Source organism: Oryx dammah, unplaced genomic scaffold (assembly GCF_014754425.2).
Source record: "Oryx dammah isolate SB20612 unplaced genomic scaffold, SCBI_Odam_1.1 HiC_scaffold_8, whole genome shotgun sequence".
Lineage (NCBI taxonomy): Eukaryota > Metazoa > Chordata > Mammalia > Artiodactyla > Bovidae > Oryx > Oryx dammah.
Genome location: NW_024070192.1, coordinates 16,500,691 through 16,517,185, shown reverse-complemented (window position 1 = coordinate 16,517,185; position 16,495 = coordinate 16,500,691). Strand labels below are relative to the sequence as shown.

General features: G+C 53.1%; 1 protein-coding gene across 14 annotated transcripts in view; it reads left to right on the top strand.

Moving 5' to 3' along the window:
- MAPT (microtubule associated protein tau) overlaps positions 1 to 16,235 on the top strand; it is a 122,591-nt gene extending 106,356 nt beyond the window's left edge. For 8 of the 14 annotated variants that reach the window (XM_040245048.1, XM_040245047.1, XM_040245050.1 and 5 more), the window contains 4 exons: positions 2,001 to 2,093; positions 5,518 to 5,599; positions 7,115 to 7,227; positions 11,556 to 13,539. In XM_040245048.1, coding sequence (XP_040100982.1) covers positions 2,001 to 2,093; positions 5,518 to 5,599; positions 7,115 to 7,227; positions 11,556 to 11,771 — 504 coding nt within the window. In that variant the 3' untranslated portion in view covers positions 11,772 to 13,539. Of the gene's footprint in view, positions 1 to 2,000; positions 2,094 to 5,517; positions 5,600 to 7,114; positions 7,228 to 11,555 lie in introns of all 14 variants that reach the window. The other 6 variants (XM_040245049.1, XM_040245044.1, XM_040245056.1 and 3 more) reach the window with 3 other exon arrangements.
- Positions 16,236 to 16,495: the final 260 nt, after the last annotated feature.

The following is a 16,495-nucleotide window of genomic DNA, read 5'->3' as shown; positions in this document are numbered from 1 at the left end:
TTATTTAAAATGAAATCAATATAAATATCTGATAGCATAGATAACACAAAAGGGAATAGGACATTTTTTTAATGCTTCTGATGACTGTAGAACATGGCAAATACTTGGTAAAGACAGATATAAAATATATAGGCACACATTTATGTGTCTACAGTGGTAGTTTTATTTTTATATATGAGAGTTCAAGAGTATAAGAAAATGCAGTAGTGGTTGTATTAGAGTAGCCAGAAAACTTGTCTTGAACCTCTGTTTTTCAAGAACATAGTTTTATTACTTAATGAAAACCATACACAGCTTTTTACTTTAAAGGAACATAAAAGAAAACAAAGAGGTGGGTTAGACATGTATTTCCCAGGTTTTTCAATCCAGATCAATGAAAGTAAGGAAAAAAACAGGGATGGAGCCTAAGAGAAAATTACTGTATTTAGCTTGCCAGGTTAATGATACGAAAAATAAATATTATCTATTACCAATGTAATTTAATAATTAACAGTTTAATGAAGGGAAAGTCATTTTTAATACTGGAGGAAAAGGTCATTTTAATATCAAAATGGTAGGATGATAACTTCTGTTATCACGTCCTTATTTCCTCCATTGGCTGAGGACCTGTGGACCCCTGATGGCCGGCTCTGGGGTCAGATTTGGGACCCATTTCCTGAGATAAGCCAGGCCCAGGCTCTGACCACCCCCGGCCTCAGGGTTAGTGGGCCCCCCGGCAGCGACTGCCACTTTTCCAGAATTTTAGAGGATGTGCTGGTACTTCATTGGGAACTTTAGTTGGCAGTTGTTCATACCTGCGGTTGATAAAAACTAAGGCCTCCTGTTTGCAAATACTGAGCCTTCTAATGAGGGACCCCTGGTGATGATGGATCACCACCCTCGAAGACAAATCATGGAGTTCAGCTCGCCTCCTCTATGTATTCATACACAGACAATGGGATAAAAATCTGCCTCCCCACCCCCACCCCCACCCCCTGCTGAATGTTAATAGCCTCACACTTTTTCCGTGGTGCCTGGAAAAAAGGGAGCCTCGCAGAAAAACGGTATGGTCTCTACCATCCCCTCACCTGCTCAGGGAAACTTAGGGAAGGGTGCCTGGGAGCGCTGTTCCCTCTGAGCGCCTGGGGGTTCATGGCTGAGGACCAGCCGATGGATGGAAGGGCGGGCACTCACCCTGCCTTCCCAAGAGACACAGGCCTTCCCTGAAGGGGGTCTGGATTTACCTTCTCCATAAATCTACCTGTGCCCTCCCCGTGAAGTCAGGGATTCTTGAACAGGAACGAAACACCAGGGGAGCTTTTCGGAAGCCTGAGAGTCTAAGGTCAGGAGTGGGATCTGGGATTTTAACAATATACCTGCAGGAGATTGCAGTGCCTACAGACTTGAGAACAGCCAGGTAAAGGTCTCGGTGCATGTTCAGATGGGTCTGGTAGGTGTGTGAGTGAGGCCACAGTGAGGACCTTTTATTTATTCCTGGTGGCTCAGAGGTTAAAGCGTCTGCCTCCAATGCGGGAGACCTGGGTTCAATCCCTGGGTTGGGAAGATCCCCTGGAGAAGGAAATGGCAATCCACTCCAGTATTCTTGCCTGGAGAATCCCATGGACGGAGAAGCCTAGTAGGTTACTGTCCACGGGGTCGCAAAGAGTCGGACACGACTGAGCGACTTCACCTTCACCTTCACCTTCAATAATGTAACTGAGCATTTCACTCCATCTCAACCTGGTGGACCCCCACCTCCGAGGTGCTCTCTGACGGGGGAGGCCGCCCTACTGCAATCCTCCTGGAAAGGGAAGAGCCACTTCTGATGATCTGTTTTGTAAGCCCAGGGCTGTAAGGTGGGGTCCATCTCCAACCACTCACAGTTCTGGAATGCTCCCCAGGGAGGTGTGAATCAGCCTGCCCTCCTCTCCCCAGGCCTGCAGCCAGGCAGCGAGTGTGTTTGTGCGGGCAGACACGTCTGGGTGTGGTGTGTCACTGATCCTTTTTTCTGGCTGTCAAAGGTGCAGATAATTAATAAGAAGCTGGATCTTAGCAACGTCCAGTCCAAGTGTGGCTCAAAGGATAATATCAAACACGTGCCAGGAGGCGGCAGTGTGAGTACTGTCACACTTTCCAGCTGTGGTTCCGGGTTTGAGAAGTGGCATGAGTGTTTGTACTTGCGAGACATTGCATAGAATAAACCATGCTCAGGCGCAGAGCCTACCGGGTCCCCAAGTAAACGCAGCCCAGACGCCCTGCACCCACGGCTCCAGGAGGGGTGCCCTGTTGCATGGGCAGATCGAGTGACTGGTCCTCCAACCCTTTCCTGGAAGCGGGGTCCTCCCAGCCCCATTGTCGCACCCGGTCACGGGGAGCCCCACAGCCCATCTGAGTTAGAGCTGAAGGTGGTGGCACCTGAGACTGGGCTCTAACACCAGCTCCTCCATCATCTGGGTAGGTTCCCTTTAAGGGGCTCCACTGGGAACAGCTGGCCCACACCAAGGTCTTTATACTCCTGCCTCGGGACAAGCAGAGGCCACCAGGTTCTGCTCCCGTTTGTCTCCTGCAGGTCTGCGAGGGATGAGCTGATTCGTAAGCCTCTTGGCTCTTGTTTGAAACCAGTTCCACCCCTGGCGGAAGCTCCAGATGCAAAAGAGCCCAACAAAAGTACAGGGAGCAGCCCGCAGCTGAGGGGGGCAGAAATGCTGCTTGGAGCCCTTTGACATCTGGCTGCCTCCAGGTGTCCCTGGGGACTCCCTGCGTCCCCACTGGATGCATCCCTGAGATTCGGGGCTGGCATCCTCATTCTTGCCTGCCCACTTGATCAGCTCTGGCGGGATCTTCCAAGTGACCAAACTGGGTGCAGATTCGGCATCCTGAGGCTCGGCCCCCCTTCTCCACAGCCCTCTTGCTCCACCAGCCTCTCTTGGTCGGCCGTAGGCAAATGTTGAAACATTCTGGGGAGCAGGAGATTCAAGCCCCTTTGAGCTCCACCCCTGGGGAAAAGGATGGCTTGTGAGAGCAGGCATCTGGTCCCCAGCTGGCAGTGCTGGGGAGAGGGTGGTTTATAGGACAGTGGAAGCCCTGGGGGGTGTGCTCTGTCCAGAAAGTGCCCAGCCTCTACCCATACATCATCCACATCCAGACCTGAGGGTTTATTCTTGCAATGTGCTGTTGCCTCCCGCCCTGGGCACCCGGGGTGGGCTCTGCGAGTGGCCCCCGGAGTGGTGGGCACTCACTCCGAGGCTGCTGCATGGCGCTTCACTAACGCTTCCTCACCAGTGTCTGCTCAGTGTCCCCCCCACCCCAGTGCCCCCCGTCCCTGCTCTCCTGTCCCACTGCCACCTTGTCTTCTGCCAAGAGAAGGCGTGGGGACCACCTGCACTCGCTGCCAGCCTGACCACGGGCTCTGGGTGACATTGCTGTTTTAGCTTTGACTCCTGGCTTCCCTGCCGAAAGCGGGCTTCAGCCAGAGCAGGAAAGACATGTGTTTTCCGGTTTAACTCGTGTCTGGTCGGCTGATGGGAGGTTGTGCTGCTGGGGCTGGAGGCGTGGGGTCCAGTGGCCGCAGTCAGCAGACTGCAGCTTCCAGCGGAAGCTTGGGGGAGGGGGTACATGCCAGCTGCTGGGAGGGCAGTGCCTACGACCTCGAGGGACTTCCCCAGGAACACCTCCCGTTGTTCTGCACTCTGTGGGCCGGCGGACTAGCCTGGGACCCAGCAGAGAGCCACAGGATGTTGACTTGTGACCGCTGCAGTAGGAGCTGTCATAGCTCTTCTCCTGGTGAAAGGTGGCTGAGTGTGATAGGTCCCTGTGCAATGTCAGCCTCAAGCGCTTGGGGGGCTGTGGGCCCCTGGCCTGGCAGGGAGCCCCTCCTCAGCTTGGATGTAACTCCCCAGCAGGCAGGCCCCGCTCCTTCCCGCGGTTCTCCCTGCCTCCCGATTGACTCCTGGCTTCACTCCGGAGCCTGGCTTCCTCCCTCCCCAGCCTCAACCGCCTGAGCCCTCCCTGTCCTGACTCCCATCCTCCCCCGCCCTCCCCCATTTCTCTCCCCTCCCCTTCCCTCCCCTTCCATCATGCCTTCCCCCTTTCCTCCCGGCCAATCCAGGCTCTCCCTTCTACACAGCGCCACCCTCCTCCTCCGCAACTGGTTACACCCTCCCCCCCCACCCCCCCCTCCCCCCCCCCCCCCCCCCAAACTGAGGCTGAAAAGAGGAGAGGGAAGCCTCGCACACACCAGCCTTTGCTATCTTGCTCCTGCGAGAAAAGGGGCTAGTTTCCACAACTCCCTGTCCCCTCATCTCCAGCACCCCACCTGGAGTGCAGGCTCAGAACCCCTCATTAACCCACCCACCCCCACAGGCGCGGGCTCCCCGCGCCTCCCTCCCCACACCTAGGCACACAGGCCATGTCCCCTGGTCAGCCTCCATCAACTCTGCCAGTAATCGACAGTAATCGACAAATGCCAACATGATTTTGATGAACGTAATTTGGGATTATTCCAGATGATTTAGACCTAAGTAAAAACTCCTCTTTGATGTGCTTGTTAAACCCATTCTCGGGCATGAGGCCATTCCTCTCTCCAGGTAACTCCAGGGCGGGAGCAGGAGCCCACTGGCTCAGTGGTGATTGGCCTCCTGTGTCCTCAGGTGACCTCACACAAGGGACGTGTCACCCCGTGACCATCAGGGGCCCCCACAGTCATGGTTTTGTGCAGACTTCCTCAAGGAGACCCCCTCTGCTGACGCTGGGTCCCTGTGGGGTGTCTCCTCCAGGCGGCTTGGGGGTGGCTGTGTGGCTGGGCCACATGCTGGACCCTCAGGCCGGCTCTGAGCCCTGGGGCCCTTAGGCCTCCCCGCGTGCGTCTGCTGAGTCTCCTTGAGACACTGAACCCGTGATTCCTGCTGTGCCGCCTGACTGTCCTGCTCGTGTTGCTTTGCTCTTTTCGGTAAAGAACCTAACTGTCCAGGACGTTGTGTGCCCAGGCGCAGCCTGGCGCTTCACTGTTCCCGGGTCGCCGAAGTGCTCTTCCCCGCTCGCTGACCGTCGTTGTTCTGCTCTGGGGTGCTGGGGTTCGTGAAGCTTCTCCTGGGAGAAAGTGCTCCTAACCACCCCACCCTGCCCTCTGCTCTCAGAGGCCCAGCAGACACGGCTCTCTTGCTTTGCCAGGATTTTTCAGATGCTGCACACACGGACCCCTTCTTTCTTTCTGTCCTCACTGAATGCGATCTGTCGATTTCATGTCAGGAAAGATAATGACTTTTTTACGTGTGTTTGCCAAACCAGTGGTGTGGGCCCTGCCCCAATGGGGAGGTAGCCCTGTATTTCTCTGAGGGTCCTTGTCCTATGGGATCGAAGGCACTCCATTTATTTCACTCCCAGGGCAGGGTTGGCAGAATTCCAACACATTTTCCTATCAGTGCTAGTTCCTCGTGGCAGACCGGAAATGCTGTCCGAGCAGGGCCTGCTGATTTTCATTGTTTCACTCCCAGCAAAATCAATCCTGTTTTACTCTCTCTCGTTCTCTCTCCCCTCCAGGTGCAAATAGTCTACAAACCAGTGGATCTGAGTAAGGTGACCTCCAAGTGTGGCTCATTAGGCAACATCCATCATAAGCCAGGTAGCCCTTGTAGAAGGCAAGACGGGGCGGGGTGGTCAGGGGGCGGGGCCGGCCGGGGCGGGGCCTTCTCCGGAAGTGGCTGGGAAGGATGGATGGGATGGGCCATCAAGGAGAGTGTTGGGGGTGGAGCTTGCTGGGGCCTGGGAGGTGTGGCTCTGTGTGTAGCTCCAGAGCGGGACCAGGCTGCCCAAGACAAGGTAAGAAGGGAGGGCAGATGGTGAGCTAAACTCTGACCCGCGGCCCTCCAAGCGGGCTGCGCACAGGGCCTCTGAAGCTGGGGAAGGACCTGATCCGGCCCCCGAAGACTGGCTCCGTGGATTTGGTCCCCAGTTTGGTCCTCAGCCAAGAGGAGGGACATTTCACCCACTGCTCCAGCTACAACATTGGACTCCTGGGTCATGGCCATGTCCCCGCCGAAATGATACTGTGGAACTCTCCGTGCGCACCCTTCCCCTCTCCATCTCATGCCATGCAGAAACTGGCGCTGCCTGTAGCTCTTTCTGCAACAGTGGAAACGTTCTGTACCTGTCCTGTTCACTGTGGTAGCCACTCACCATATGCGGCTGTTGAGCATTTGAAATGCGGCCGGTGCAGCTGAGAAAATGAATCAGTTTTATGTAATTAAATTTGAGAAATTCCATGGCGGTCCAAAGGTTAGGTCTTGGCACTTTCACTGCCGGTCCCAGGTTCATTCCCTGATCTGGGAGCTAAGATCCCACAAGCTGTGCGGTGCAGCCAAAAAAATTAAATTAAAATTTAAAAATAAATAAAATTTACGTAGCCACTGGCTACCATCTTGGAGAGCCCAGATCTAGATTCTAACTCTTGCCTGAGAGTCCAGAGCAGGGCTTCTCCCTTAGGTCCTCTCCGGGGCTTGAACCATTACATTACTGCAGGAAGAGAGATGGTCCGAAGTGCAGTCTAGAATGTCATTATTTTCTGTCTTGGACATTTTCGGGGAGTTGAGTCTCTCTGCCTCTCCTGGGGCCACCATCCCATCACACTGTGGAGCAATTTTGTTGAGGGGTTTTATCCTTCCAAAGAAAGTAATGTGGTTCATCTCTTCCTCAGGTCGTGTCTCCCACATTTGGACAAGGCATCAAGTGTCTGAGGAGGGAGAAAATGTCAGGGCCCTTCCTTATGAAGGGTGCATTTTTGCCCTTCAGTTTAATTCCAAGGTCTTACAGGATGTTGGCATAGAAAGGCTCAACTCCTTGGAAGCTGACCAATTTAGAATTTAGAATAATCTCTCTTGAACTGAGCTGTCCTTTACCTTTGCACTAAGGAGGAAGAGTTTGCTGAGTAGATATTTGATGTACACCCTGATTAGTGAGATAAAAAGAAAAAAATGAAGATGAAGCAAATTGTTTTCAAGCCCTTTGGAAGGACCTACTTGTTCCAAATCACACTCTAAATAAAAGCTGGTCTTAGCTCCTCCTCAAGGTCAGCGTCTGCATGCGGTCACTGGCTTAGCCCTCACTCAAGGCTCGGCGCTCTTTGTGTGCTGTGTTCCAGGAGGTGGCCAAGTGGAAGTAAAATCTGAGAAGCTGGACTTCAAGGATAGAGTCCAGTCGAAGATTGGGTCCCTGGATAACATCACACACGTCCCTGGCGGAGGGAATAAAAAGGTAAAGGGGTGGGGCAGAGGCTGTAACAGAGTCCAGTGTCTCAGAGCAGGAGAGCTGAGGGTCCCGTGTTGACTGGTTTGATGTGGATTCTCAGCTACTTGCGGGGCTCCACCTGGGCTGCCCTTTGCCGTCCTTGGGAGCTTTAACAGCCTTGATGCCAGGCCCCACCTTGGAGATTTGGACTAGTTTGTCTCAGGAGCCATCTGGGTACCTGGAGTGGAGCTTTTAAAGCCCCCAGGTGACTCTTCAGTGCAGTTAAAGGTGAGAGCTACTGCCCTCGGCCCTGTGGTTGGCCAGCACCCCCAAAAGGAAGTAGCCATTGCCAAAGCCAGCCTCAGTCACCAAGAGCCAGTCATGGGAACATGACCTAATTTTCTAAATAGGTCACTAGGCAGTTAGAGCCAAACAGTGATGCTGGAATCCAGGTTTCAACAAAGCCTCTGCAGGTGTCCATGAGGAGGCCACTGGACCGAGACCCTGGGTGTTCCCCATGGTTCCTAGAAGCCCTGGGTCTGGATGTCTGTGTGCAGTGGGGGCTGGGGAACCCCAGTGCCTCCCTCTGGGCTCATCACTGAATTCTGTTTTGTGGCGGCGCTTTTTCACTTCATAAATTCAGCAAAATGCCCTCTGGGGTTTCCTGCCCACGCCTGCCCTGAAGTTCTGCAGGTGGTTCGTGTTCCAGTCTTCAGTGCCTCCCAGCAGCTGACTGAGGAGGGCGGAGAGAGAAGGGCCGTCCCAGCACAGAAACCAAGACCCAGCCCAGCGGTGCGGTGCAAAGGGCCCCGCTAGTCGAAGTGGCAGCTGGGCCAAGCTTGGCGGGAGCTGGGGTCCCCATGCAGTCCCCCCACTCCCCCAATCCCGCCCACCACCTCCTCCTCCTCTGGTCTGGACTGACAGACACACCCCGCCTTTGTGGTGAAAGCCTGACCGCGTGGTTTCTGAGCGGCACTCGGCTGCACTGTGTGTGCTTAAAGCAGCGGTTGGCACCGATGACCAGAGATGGAGTCCCGCGAAGGCTGAGGCGAGGCTGGGGTCCTGGCTCCCCACAGCTCTCCCTGACCATCACGCTTTTACATACAGGGTGCCTGGGTCTCCATCAGAAGTGAGACCCAGGGAAATGAGAGGGTTTTTTTGCAAAAGGCCAGCTTGTCTCCATCGCTGCCCCGCCCTGTTTAACACAGGACCTCCCTGCCCTGGGGAGCTTAATGAAACTGCCTTCCCACCTGGGAGAGTCTGACTGATTATATATGGAATGAGTGGGCAGGTCTGGGTGTTGGTGATTCCGGGTGAAGGAAGGCCTCTGCCCCTGACTCTGGAAACTTCTCTTTCTGGGGGAAAGCTCTGGGCTTGACTCTGCTTGGAGGCATGTCCCCCGGAAGCTCTGCAAGCCCTCTCAGCCTTAGGTTCATCTTCAGCAAAACAGACAGAAACATCCCTGTCCCAGAGACCAGGGTGAGGTAAGGTCCAGGAGGGTGCCTGGAGCTCTGTAGTCATCAACCAACACGAGTTAGATGCAAATCCAGGTCTTGACTTCTGTTTTCACTCATCTCTGTGATGCCTCAGAAAGGGAGGGCCCTGCCCACTGCCCGGAAGACACTGTCCTGGTCCCAGAGGGTTTCCTCGTGTTCAGTCCCATTTCCTGCTGTGATGAGCAACACTGCTGACAAGCGGTGGAGTGCAGGAACCCCGCCACCCGAGCTTCTTTCACCTTGGGGAGTTTGGGGATGTTCCCAGGAGGCTGTCACATTTTTCTTAAGAACATAAACGTACGTCAAAATGGTCTTTCAGTTACAGTAATAAGGAAGAGTCCTTTTTTCAAAGCAGTCACCCAAAATAAGCATATAGCTTAGATGGGAGCCTGATTTTTCTTTACATTCAAATGCCCCTACAATAGGGGCTCTTTTCTTGGGATCCCGGGACTTCTGAACTTGTGGGAAGTTGTCATATGTGTGTGAGAGCAGGCAGGCAGGTGTACACATCTTCCTGGTCTCACCAGATGCTCATGAAGGTCTTGGGTTTGTGCTAAGTCACTTCAGTCATGTCTGACTCTTTATGACTCTGGACTGTAGCCCACCAGGCTTCTTTGTCCAGGCAAGAATACTGGAGTGGGTTCCCGTGCCCTCCTCCAGGGGATCTTTCTGATCTAGGGATCGAACCTGTGTCTCTCAAGTCTCCTGCATTGGCAGGCAGACCCTTTATCACTAGCGCCACCTGGGAAGCCCCCAAGGAGATCCTAAGACCGCCAAAAGGTTGAGGAGTACTGTGTCCATCACTTCAGAGCTCATCAGGAGAGAATAACTATGTACTGCTTGGCATCTCCAGCGAAACTGTCTGCTTCTGAGCTTTCCAGGTATCCTTTGGAGCTAAGACCTCCGGGTCAAGGATGCTCTACTTACTTTTTTCTTTATTTTTAAATTGAAGTCTAGCTGATTTAGAGTGTTGTGTTAGTTTCATGTGTAGAGCAGAGATTTAGGTATACATACCTACATATATTCTTTTTTGGATTCTTTTCCTTTATAGGTTATTGCAAAGTATTGAGTAGCGTTAGTTCCCTGTGCTAGACAATAGGTTCTTATTGCTTATCTATTTTATATGTACTAGGGTATGTGTTAATCCTAACCTTCTGATTTATCCCCCTTCCCCTTGCCCCTTTGGTAACCACAAGTTTGTTTTCTGTCTGTGAGTCTCTTTCTATTTTGGAAATAAGTTCATTTGTATCTTTTTTTAAAGTTTTTTTTTTTTTTGCAGTATCATTTATTTATGGTGTTGTGCCAACCTATGCTGTATAGCAAAATGACTCAGTTATATACATACATCCTTTTTTTTTTTTTTGTATTCCTTTCCATTATGGTTTATCGCAGGATGCTGAATAGAATTCCCTATGCCATACAGAAGGACCTTGTTGTTTATCCATTCTATATATACTAGTTTGCATCTGCTAATCCCAAACTCCCAGTCCATCCATCTCCGACACCCTCTTGGTAACCACAAGTCTGATCTCTGTGTCTGTGAGTCTGTTTTTGTTTTGTAGATGGGTTTATTTGTGCCATGTTTTAGATTCCATATACAAATGATATATAGTGTTTGTCTCTTTCTGACTTACTTCACTTAGAATGATAATCTCTAGTTGCATCCCTGTTGCTGCAAATGGCAATATTTCATTCTTTTTGTGGCTGAATTCCATTCTCACATCTTCTTTATCTATTCATTTGTCAGTGGACAGTGAGGTTGTTCCCATGTTTCGGCGACTGTGAATAGTGCTGCTGTGGACATAGGACTGCTGGGTCATATGGCAACTCTTCCCTGTAGACTTTTTGGTGATGGCCGTTATAACTGGAGTGAGGCGATACCGCGTGTGGTTTTTGACTTGCATTTCTCTAATAATTAGCAATGTTGAGCACCTTTTCACGTGCTTTCTGGCCATCCTTGTCTTCTTTAGAGAAATGTCTTTTTAGATCATCTGCCAAAGTTTTGACTGAGTTGTTTGCTTTTTTGATAATGAGCTGTATGAGCTGTGAGTATATTTCAGAACAACACGCTGCTTTGATCAGGGCTCCGTTGCATCATGTTTTCTGGTACACCTGCCAGCGCTGCCTACAGCAGCTGCCACCTCTAGGGTTCATCAGTCATTTGCAAAGGGGAGGAATGTGTTCGGCTCAAAGCTGGATGGCTGGGGATCTGGGCCCCTCCCTGTATCTCCTGCAGCCTCTCTTTCCACACTTTCATCTGCAGTCTGGCAACGCGAAATGCACATGCCTTTTGACCTACTAGCAGTCCCACTTGTAGGAGACCCAGTACATACCTGAAATGATGTGAGTACAAGGTTATTCAACATTCTTCACACAGCATTGTCTGTGAGAGCAAAGGTTGGAACAGCCTAAATATCTACCCACAGGGGAGTAGATACATTTTGGTACATCTGCTGCCATGGGAAAGCACACAGCCTCAACAAGCAGTGAGGGAGCAATAGGGACAATGCAAGGTAGAGTGCAAAGCATGTGGATACTGGTGCCATATGTAGTATGTACATGTATATGTCTATGTATTTATACATATACATATATGTACTTGTATATGTATTTTTTTTCTCACACATACATGTTTGCATGTGTGGGCCATTCCTAGAAGGGTGCACAAAAAACCCACAATGGTCACTGCTTCTGGACAGGGGGCCTGGGAAGCTGGCTGGCAGGTGGCTAGGACGCTGCAGCTTAGCTGCTGGGCAGCCATGAAGCCGCCGTGGCCACCACGGCTCCCTCCCGCCCAAGGCCAGTGGGCGGTCACCCGACCCGGCTCTCCTTCTTAGCCTGCCTGCTCTTCTCTTACAGATCGAAACCCACAAGCTGACCTTCCGCGAGAACGCCAAAGCCAAGACCGACCACGGGGCGGAGATCGTGTACAAGTCACCCGTGGTGTCGGGGGACACATCCCCCCGGCACCTCAGCAACGTGTCCTCCACCGGCAGCATCGACATGGTGGACTCGCCGCAGCTCGCCACCCTCGCTGACGAGGTGTCCGCCTCCCTGGCCAAGCAGGGTTTGTGATCAGGCCCCGGGGCGGTCAATAATCGTGGAGAGAAGAGAGTGAGAGAGTGTGGAAAAAAAAAGAATAATGCTCTGGCCCTTCGCCCTCTGCCCTCCCCCAGCTGCTCCTCACAGATCGGTTCATCGGTTAATCACTAACCTGCTTGTCGCTCAGCTCTGGCTCGGGGCTTCCAAATCAGTGACCGGAACAGAGCCAACTTCAGCTTTCCAAATTGATGGGTGGGCCAGTCCTAATAAAGTATTTTTAAAAACACTCCAAAAGAGGGTCCCACCCAGAATTTGCTTGGGCAGTTACTTTGATTCTTTTTTTTTCCCCCTCTGAGTGGAAGAGGGAGAAGGGAGGCTCTGAAAGCTGCTTCCGGGGGCTCTCCAGGCCTGGGGGGGTGCCCCATTCTGGGGGTGTCCCCGAGGCAGCAGTGGCAACAAGGGGCTTGAAACTTGGCACATTGGTGGAGCCACAGGCGCATGGGGCGCCTTCGGAGCAGGACGGGGTGGGCGGGGCTGGGCAGGGGGCGGGGCGGGAAGCGGAAGGGGCCTGTGGGGGGCGGGGACGCTGGGGCCGGCCTGGAGGGCCGCGGGCAGGGCACAGCCGCCACCGCCCGCCGCAGCCTCGGACCAAGCGGCGTCCCGTTCTTGGGGCTCTGGGCCGGCGGAGGCCTACCCTCTGCCGGGAGAAGGGACGGGGCAGAAGGAAGGTGATGGGAAGGACGTCGTGTGGGTCACCTCCTTGGAAAAGACCACCGAGCGCTGGCCTCTTCCTTGCTTCTCGCAGGGTGGGTGGGGGCTCCTGAGCTGAGGGGCTTCCCTCCGCCCCCTGGAACCCCCGATTTACTGAGTTCTGAAGGTGGGAACTGCAGCCGCGTTTTTGGCCACCTCACAGATCTGGAACTTAGGGCTAACCAGTTCTCTTTGTAAGGACTTGTGCCTCTTGAGAGCACCTGCCTGTTTCCAAGCCTGGGCCTCCGGTCCTGAACCTCTCCTCCTTCCCACGGCCATGCAGCCCTGCGTCTGCCCCCGCCACGCCTGTGTGTCTGCCGTGCGGAGCCTGGTCACTGCCTGTCCCCTCACTACGTCACGCTGTCCCGAGTTCCCTGCCTCGCCACCCACCCCTTCTCGGTAATGGTCATTGTTCCGATGGGGCGACACCTGCTCTATAACAAGGAGGAAGTCAAGGAGGGCGAGGTCCGGACACCGGGAAACTCCATCTCTCTGAGTTATAGGCATCCAGCTGTGTCCCTCACAATGACCCTCACGACCTTACTCAGTTCCCTGCCCCCACCGCCATCACAGTCGCAAGCCAGGGTGGGGTTCGCAGTGACCCTGGATGTTCATGCCTTGTCTGGGCCCGGTCCCCGTCCAGTGCCGAGCTGGCAGCAGGCTGGCCGTCCCGGATGCCTGCCATGGCACTGGGGCAGGTGGGCAAGGCCCCCAGGGCCGGACTACGCCCCCAGGGCAGGACCACGCCCCCGTTGTCCCCCACTTCTGCCCCAGCTTGTGACTGCCAGCCGCTTGGAGCCCAGCCGCTGCTCGACCCCAAGTCTGTGTCATCAGCCCTCCGCACCCGGTAAAGGGAAACGTGCCCCCTCGGAACTGGTTCTTCCCCGCCGTGTCCCAGCGGGAAGCAGGGTGGTCTGTCCTGGAGCAGCTGAACATATACATAGATGTCGCCCTCCCCTCCCCGTCCACACCCTGTCGCCTTGTAGTCTGATTTGTCTGTTTATGCTTGGATTCACCAGAGTGACTATGATAGTGAAAAGAAAAAAAAAAAGGACGCATGTATCTTGAAATGCTTGTAAAGAGGTTTCTAACCCGCCCTCGTGGGAGTCCTAGGTGTCTTCTCACCCCACAGCGGGGACTCAGATCCAGAAGGCCCATGTGGCTCTCCCAGTTGATGAAAGATTTCCGTCAGCATCGGGGACCCAACAGAGACCAGCTCCTGACACTGGGGAGCCCTCGGCTGTGAACACCTGAAGCCCAGGAAAGGACAGCAGCTCCGGTCCCCCCGCCCTGACCCGGGGCTCCCTTCTGTCAGGCAGAGGGCACATGTCTTGCGGTGAAGATGGCCCCAGAGAAGCCCCATAGCAGCCCGGAGAGAGGGTTGGACAGTTCCCTGCATCACGAGTGCCCACTGGGGCAAGGTCTGCAGCCCACCCCTCAGCTCCAAGCTCTCCCTCAGGAAGGATGGTCCAGCCGCCCACCCAGGGCCCGTACGGTCATAGCAGGGCCTGGGATGAACGACCAGCCCCAGGGGCCCCCAGCTTCCTGATGCGGTGACAAGTCAGAAGACACTTGCTGACCCTCTCCTGCCATGGGGACAAGGGAAGCAGCCTTTGTCAAAATCTGCTGTTTAAAGGAAATCTCAGCCTCGGTCCAGGCCTGCCACTTGTGGTGTAAGGACAGTCAAAGGCAAGCCTGTGGGGCTGGGAGGGCCGGAGTCTAGGGCTGGCTGCTCCATTTACAATCAGAGCATTCCATGCTTGGGATCACGTCCCCCCGCGAGGCTCTCCTCGGTCCTCTGAGTCCCAGCTGGTCTTGGAAGCGTTCTGAAGGGGGAGGAAACATGGTGTAAAGATGTGAGATGTGGCCCCTCCTTCCTTACTGCCACCGATTTTGGCCGCATTCCTTGCACCCCTCCTTGCAGTCTTGTGTCTGGCTTTCCGAGTACTTCCTTCCCAGAGGGCTCTGGAATCGCCTGTGTTGGGATCAGCCTGAAGATCGTGGTTTAGGTGATCAGGTCAGTTGCTGGCAGGGAGTCTGCGAAGGGATGCTGGCTTGTAACCTTAAATGAGGACAATCCCCCCAGAGCTGGCACACCCCTACCCCCGTTTCCTCCGAAGTCGGTGTCCCTCTTCCACCTGGTCCCCTCAAGCTCTCCACTCACTTTATCAATAATTCCATTTAAATTGACTTCAGTGGTGAGACCGTATCCTGTTTGCGATTGCTTGTTGTGTTCGAGGGGGGAGGGGGGAGGAAACTGTAAGATAGTTAAACCACTGGGCAAAGGGGTGCAGTAGTCCAAAGCCTAGTAACCCTTTTCTTCGTGATTTCAACCACGGGTGCCAGAAGTCCCTTGGGATTTCGCCTTTCCACTGACAGGTGCCGCAGGCTGCCAGCTAGTTCTCCTTCCCGGGGTTGGGGTTTGTGGAGGAATTGAGATATGGTTGCTCTGTCCTGCTGCCCTTTTGCAGGGTCCCAAGCCCACAATCCTGCCTCCCAAAGCCGCTTTGAGGCATCCTTTCCTCAAAGTTATTGGCACCTCCGTGTCACCTTTCCCACCAGCTCCAGACACACAGTCTGAACTTCTAACAGTTGCTAAGATCTCGTCACCCTTTGATCTCTGTCCTCCGAGGACAGCAGAGAGGCAGGGATGAGGGCAGAGGTGGAGGTCATCGGCTTGTTCTCTCTACAGAAGTGTGGCTTCAAGAGACTTCTGGTTTCAGTTTTGAAAAGGGTTTATCCTGGGCACCGACACTGTCTCACCTCCTACCGGACTGAGCCCCGTGAATTTGCAGTGTGGGGCAGGACAATTTCTGGCACTTGCAAGTCCCATGATTTCTTTGTTAATTTTGAGGGTGGGGGGAGGGACATGAAACCATCTTAGCTTAGCTTCCTGTCTGTGAATGTCCATATCGTGTATTGTGTGTTTTAACAAATGATTTACACTGACTGTTGCTGTAAAAGTGAATTTGGAAAATAAAGTTATTACTCTGATTAAATATGGCCTTTGTGTATGGATTTAAAGGACCAGAAAACGATGTTACAATTTCTAAGTCCCTTCCCAGCCTTTGGGAACTTAGCTCAGGAAATGACAATACTGTTGAAACCTGGATGTGAGGATATACCAGCTGGCTCTGGGGCCCTGAAGGTGAAAGGACTCAGGCTTGTTCATTTCGTTGATTTTCTCACTCTGGTGCTGGCAAACCATCCTGGTCCAACACAAAGGGCAATAAATACCCTTGTGGCTCAGTTCACAAGGCTCAGCCTCTAAGACCCAAACCACTATATTCAGACCTGAGAAGGCAAGGCTAGCTCTGCGAGCTCTTTTGATCCCTGGAAATGAGTGGAGAGGCCTGGGGATAAAGCAGGACACTGGGCCAGTCAGTGGAATGAGGGGCTCTGGTTCCTTCCAGGATCAGAGCTGCTCTCCTTCGAGCCTCATCTCAGATGGAGAGTGCTAGATCTCAATTAGGGATCCCAAATAGCCCCTAGTGAGGCTACAGAGGAAAAGAAAAGCAGAGCAGAACCCATCGTATTAATTATTGTTCCTTAGTGATTATGTCAAGGTCATAATGCTCAGGCCTTTGATTTTTTCACACAGTTTCAAAACAAATTATCACTTTTCTCAGCTTTTCCTGACATGCTTTAGCCATTGTAGACAGAAGCTTAAGTACAGCAGATCTTAACTGCTAACTACAGAAGCAGCAACAGGGCAGCCAAAGAGAAATGCTGCTTCAGAATTGGGGTAAGAAAAAAATTTATATATATATATAACACTCAGGCAGCTTCACTGGCTGTGTCAACCTGATTGCTGTGAAAAGGGAAAAAGGAAGCAGCGAGAGAACCAGGCCCGCCCACTTACTTATCTTCTACAAAGAAAATCAAAACTTTTCTTCTTTCCTCAGAAGAAAGCTGCTGAGAACCAGCTCAGGCTCTGTGCAAAGTATATTAAATCCTCAGTGATCTCAACCCTAGCGGTCAAAAGCGAGATGTGAAATCTCCACTAG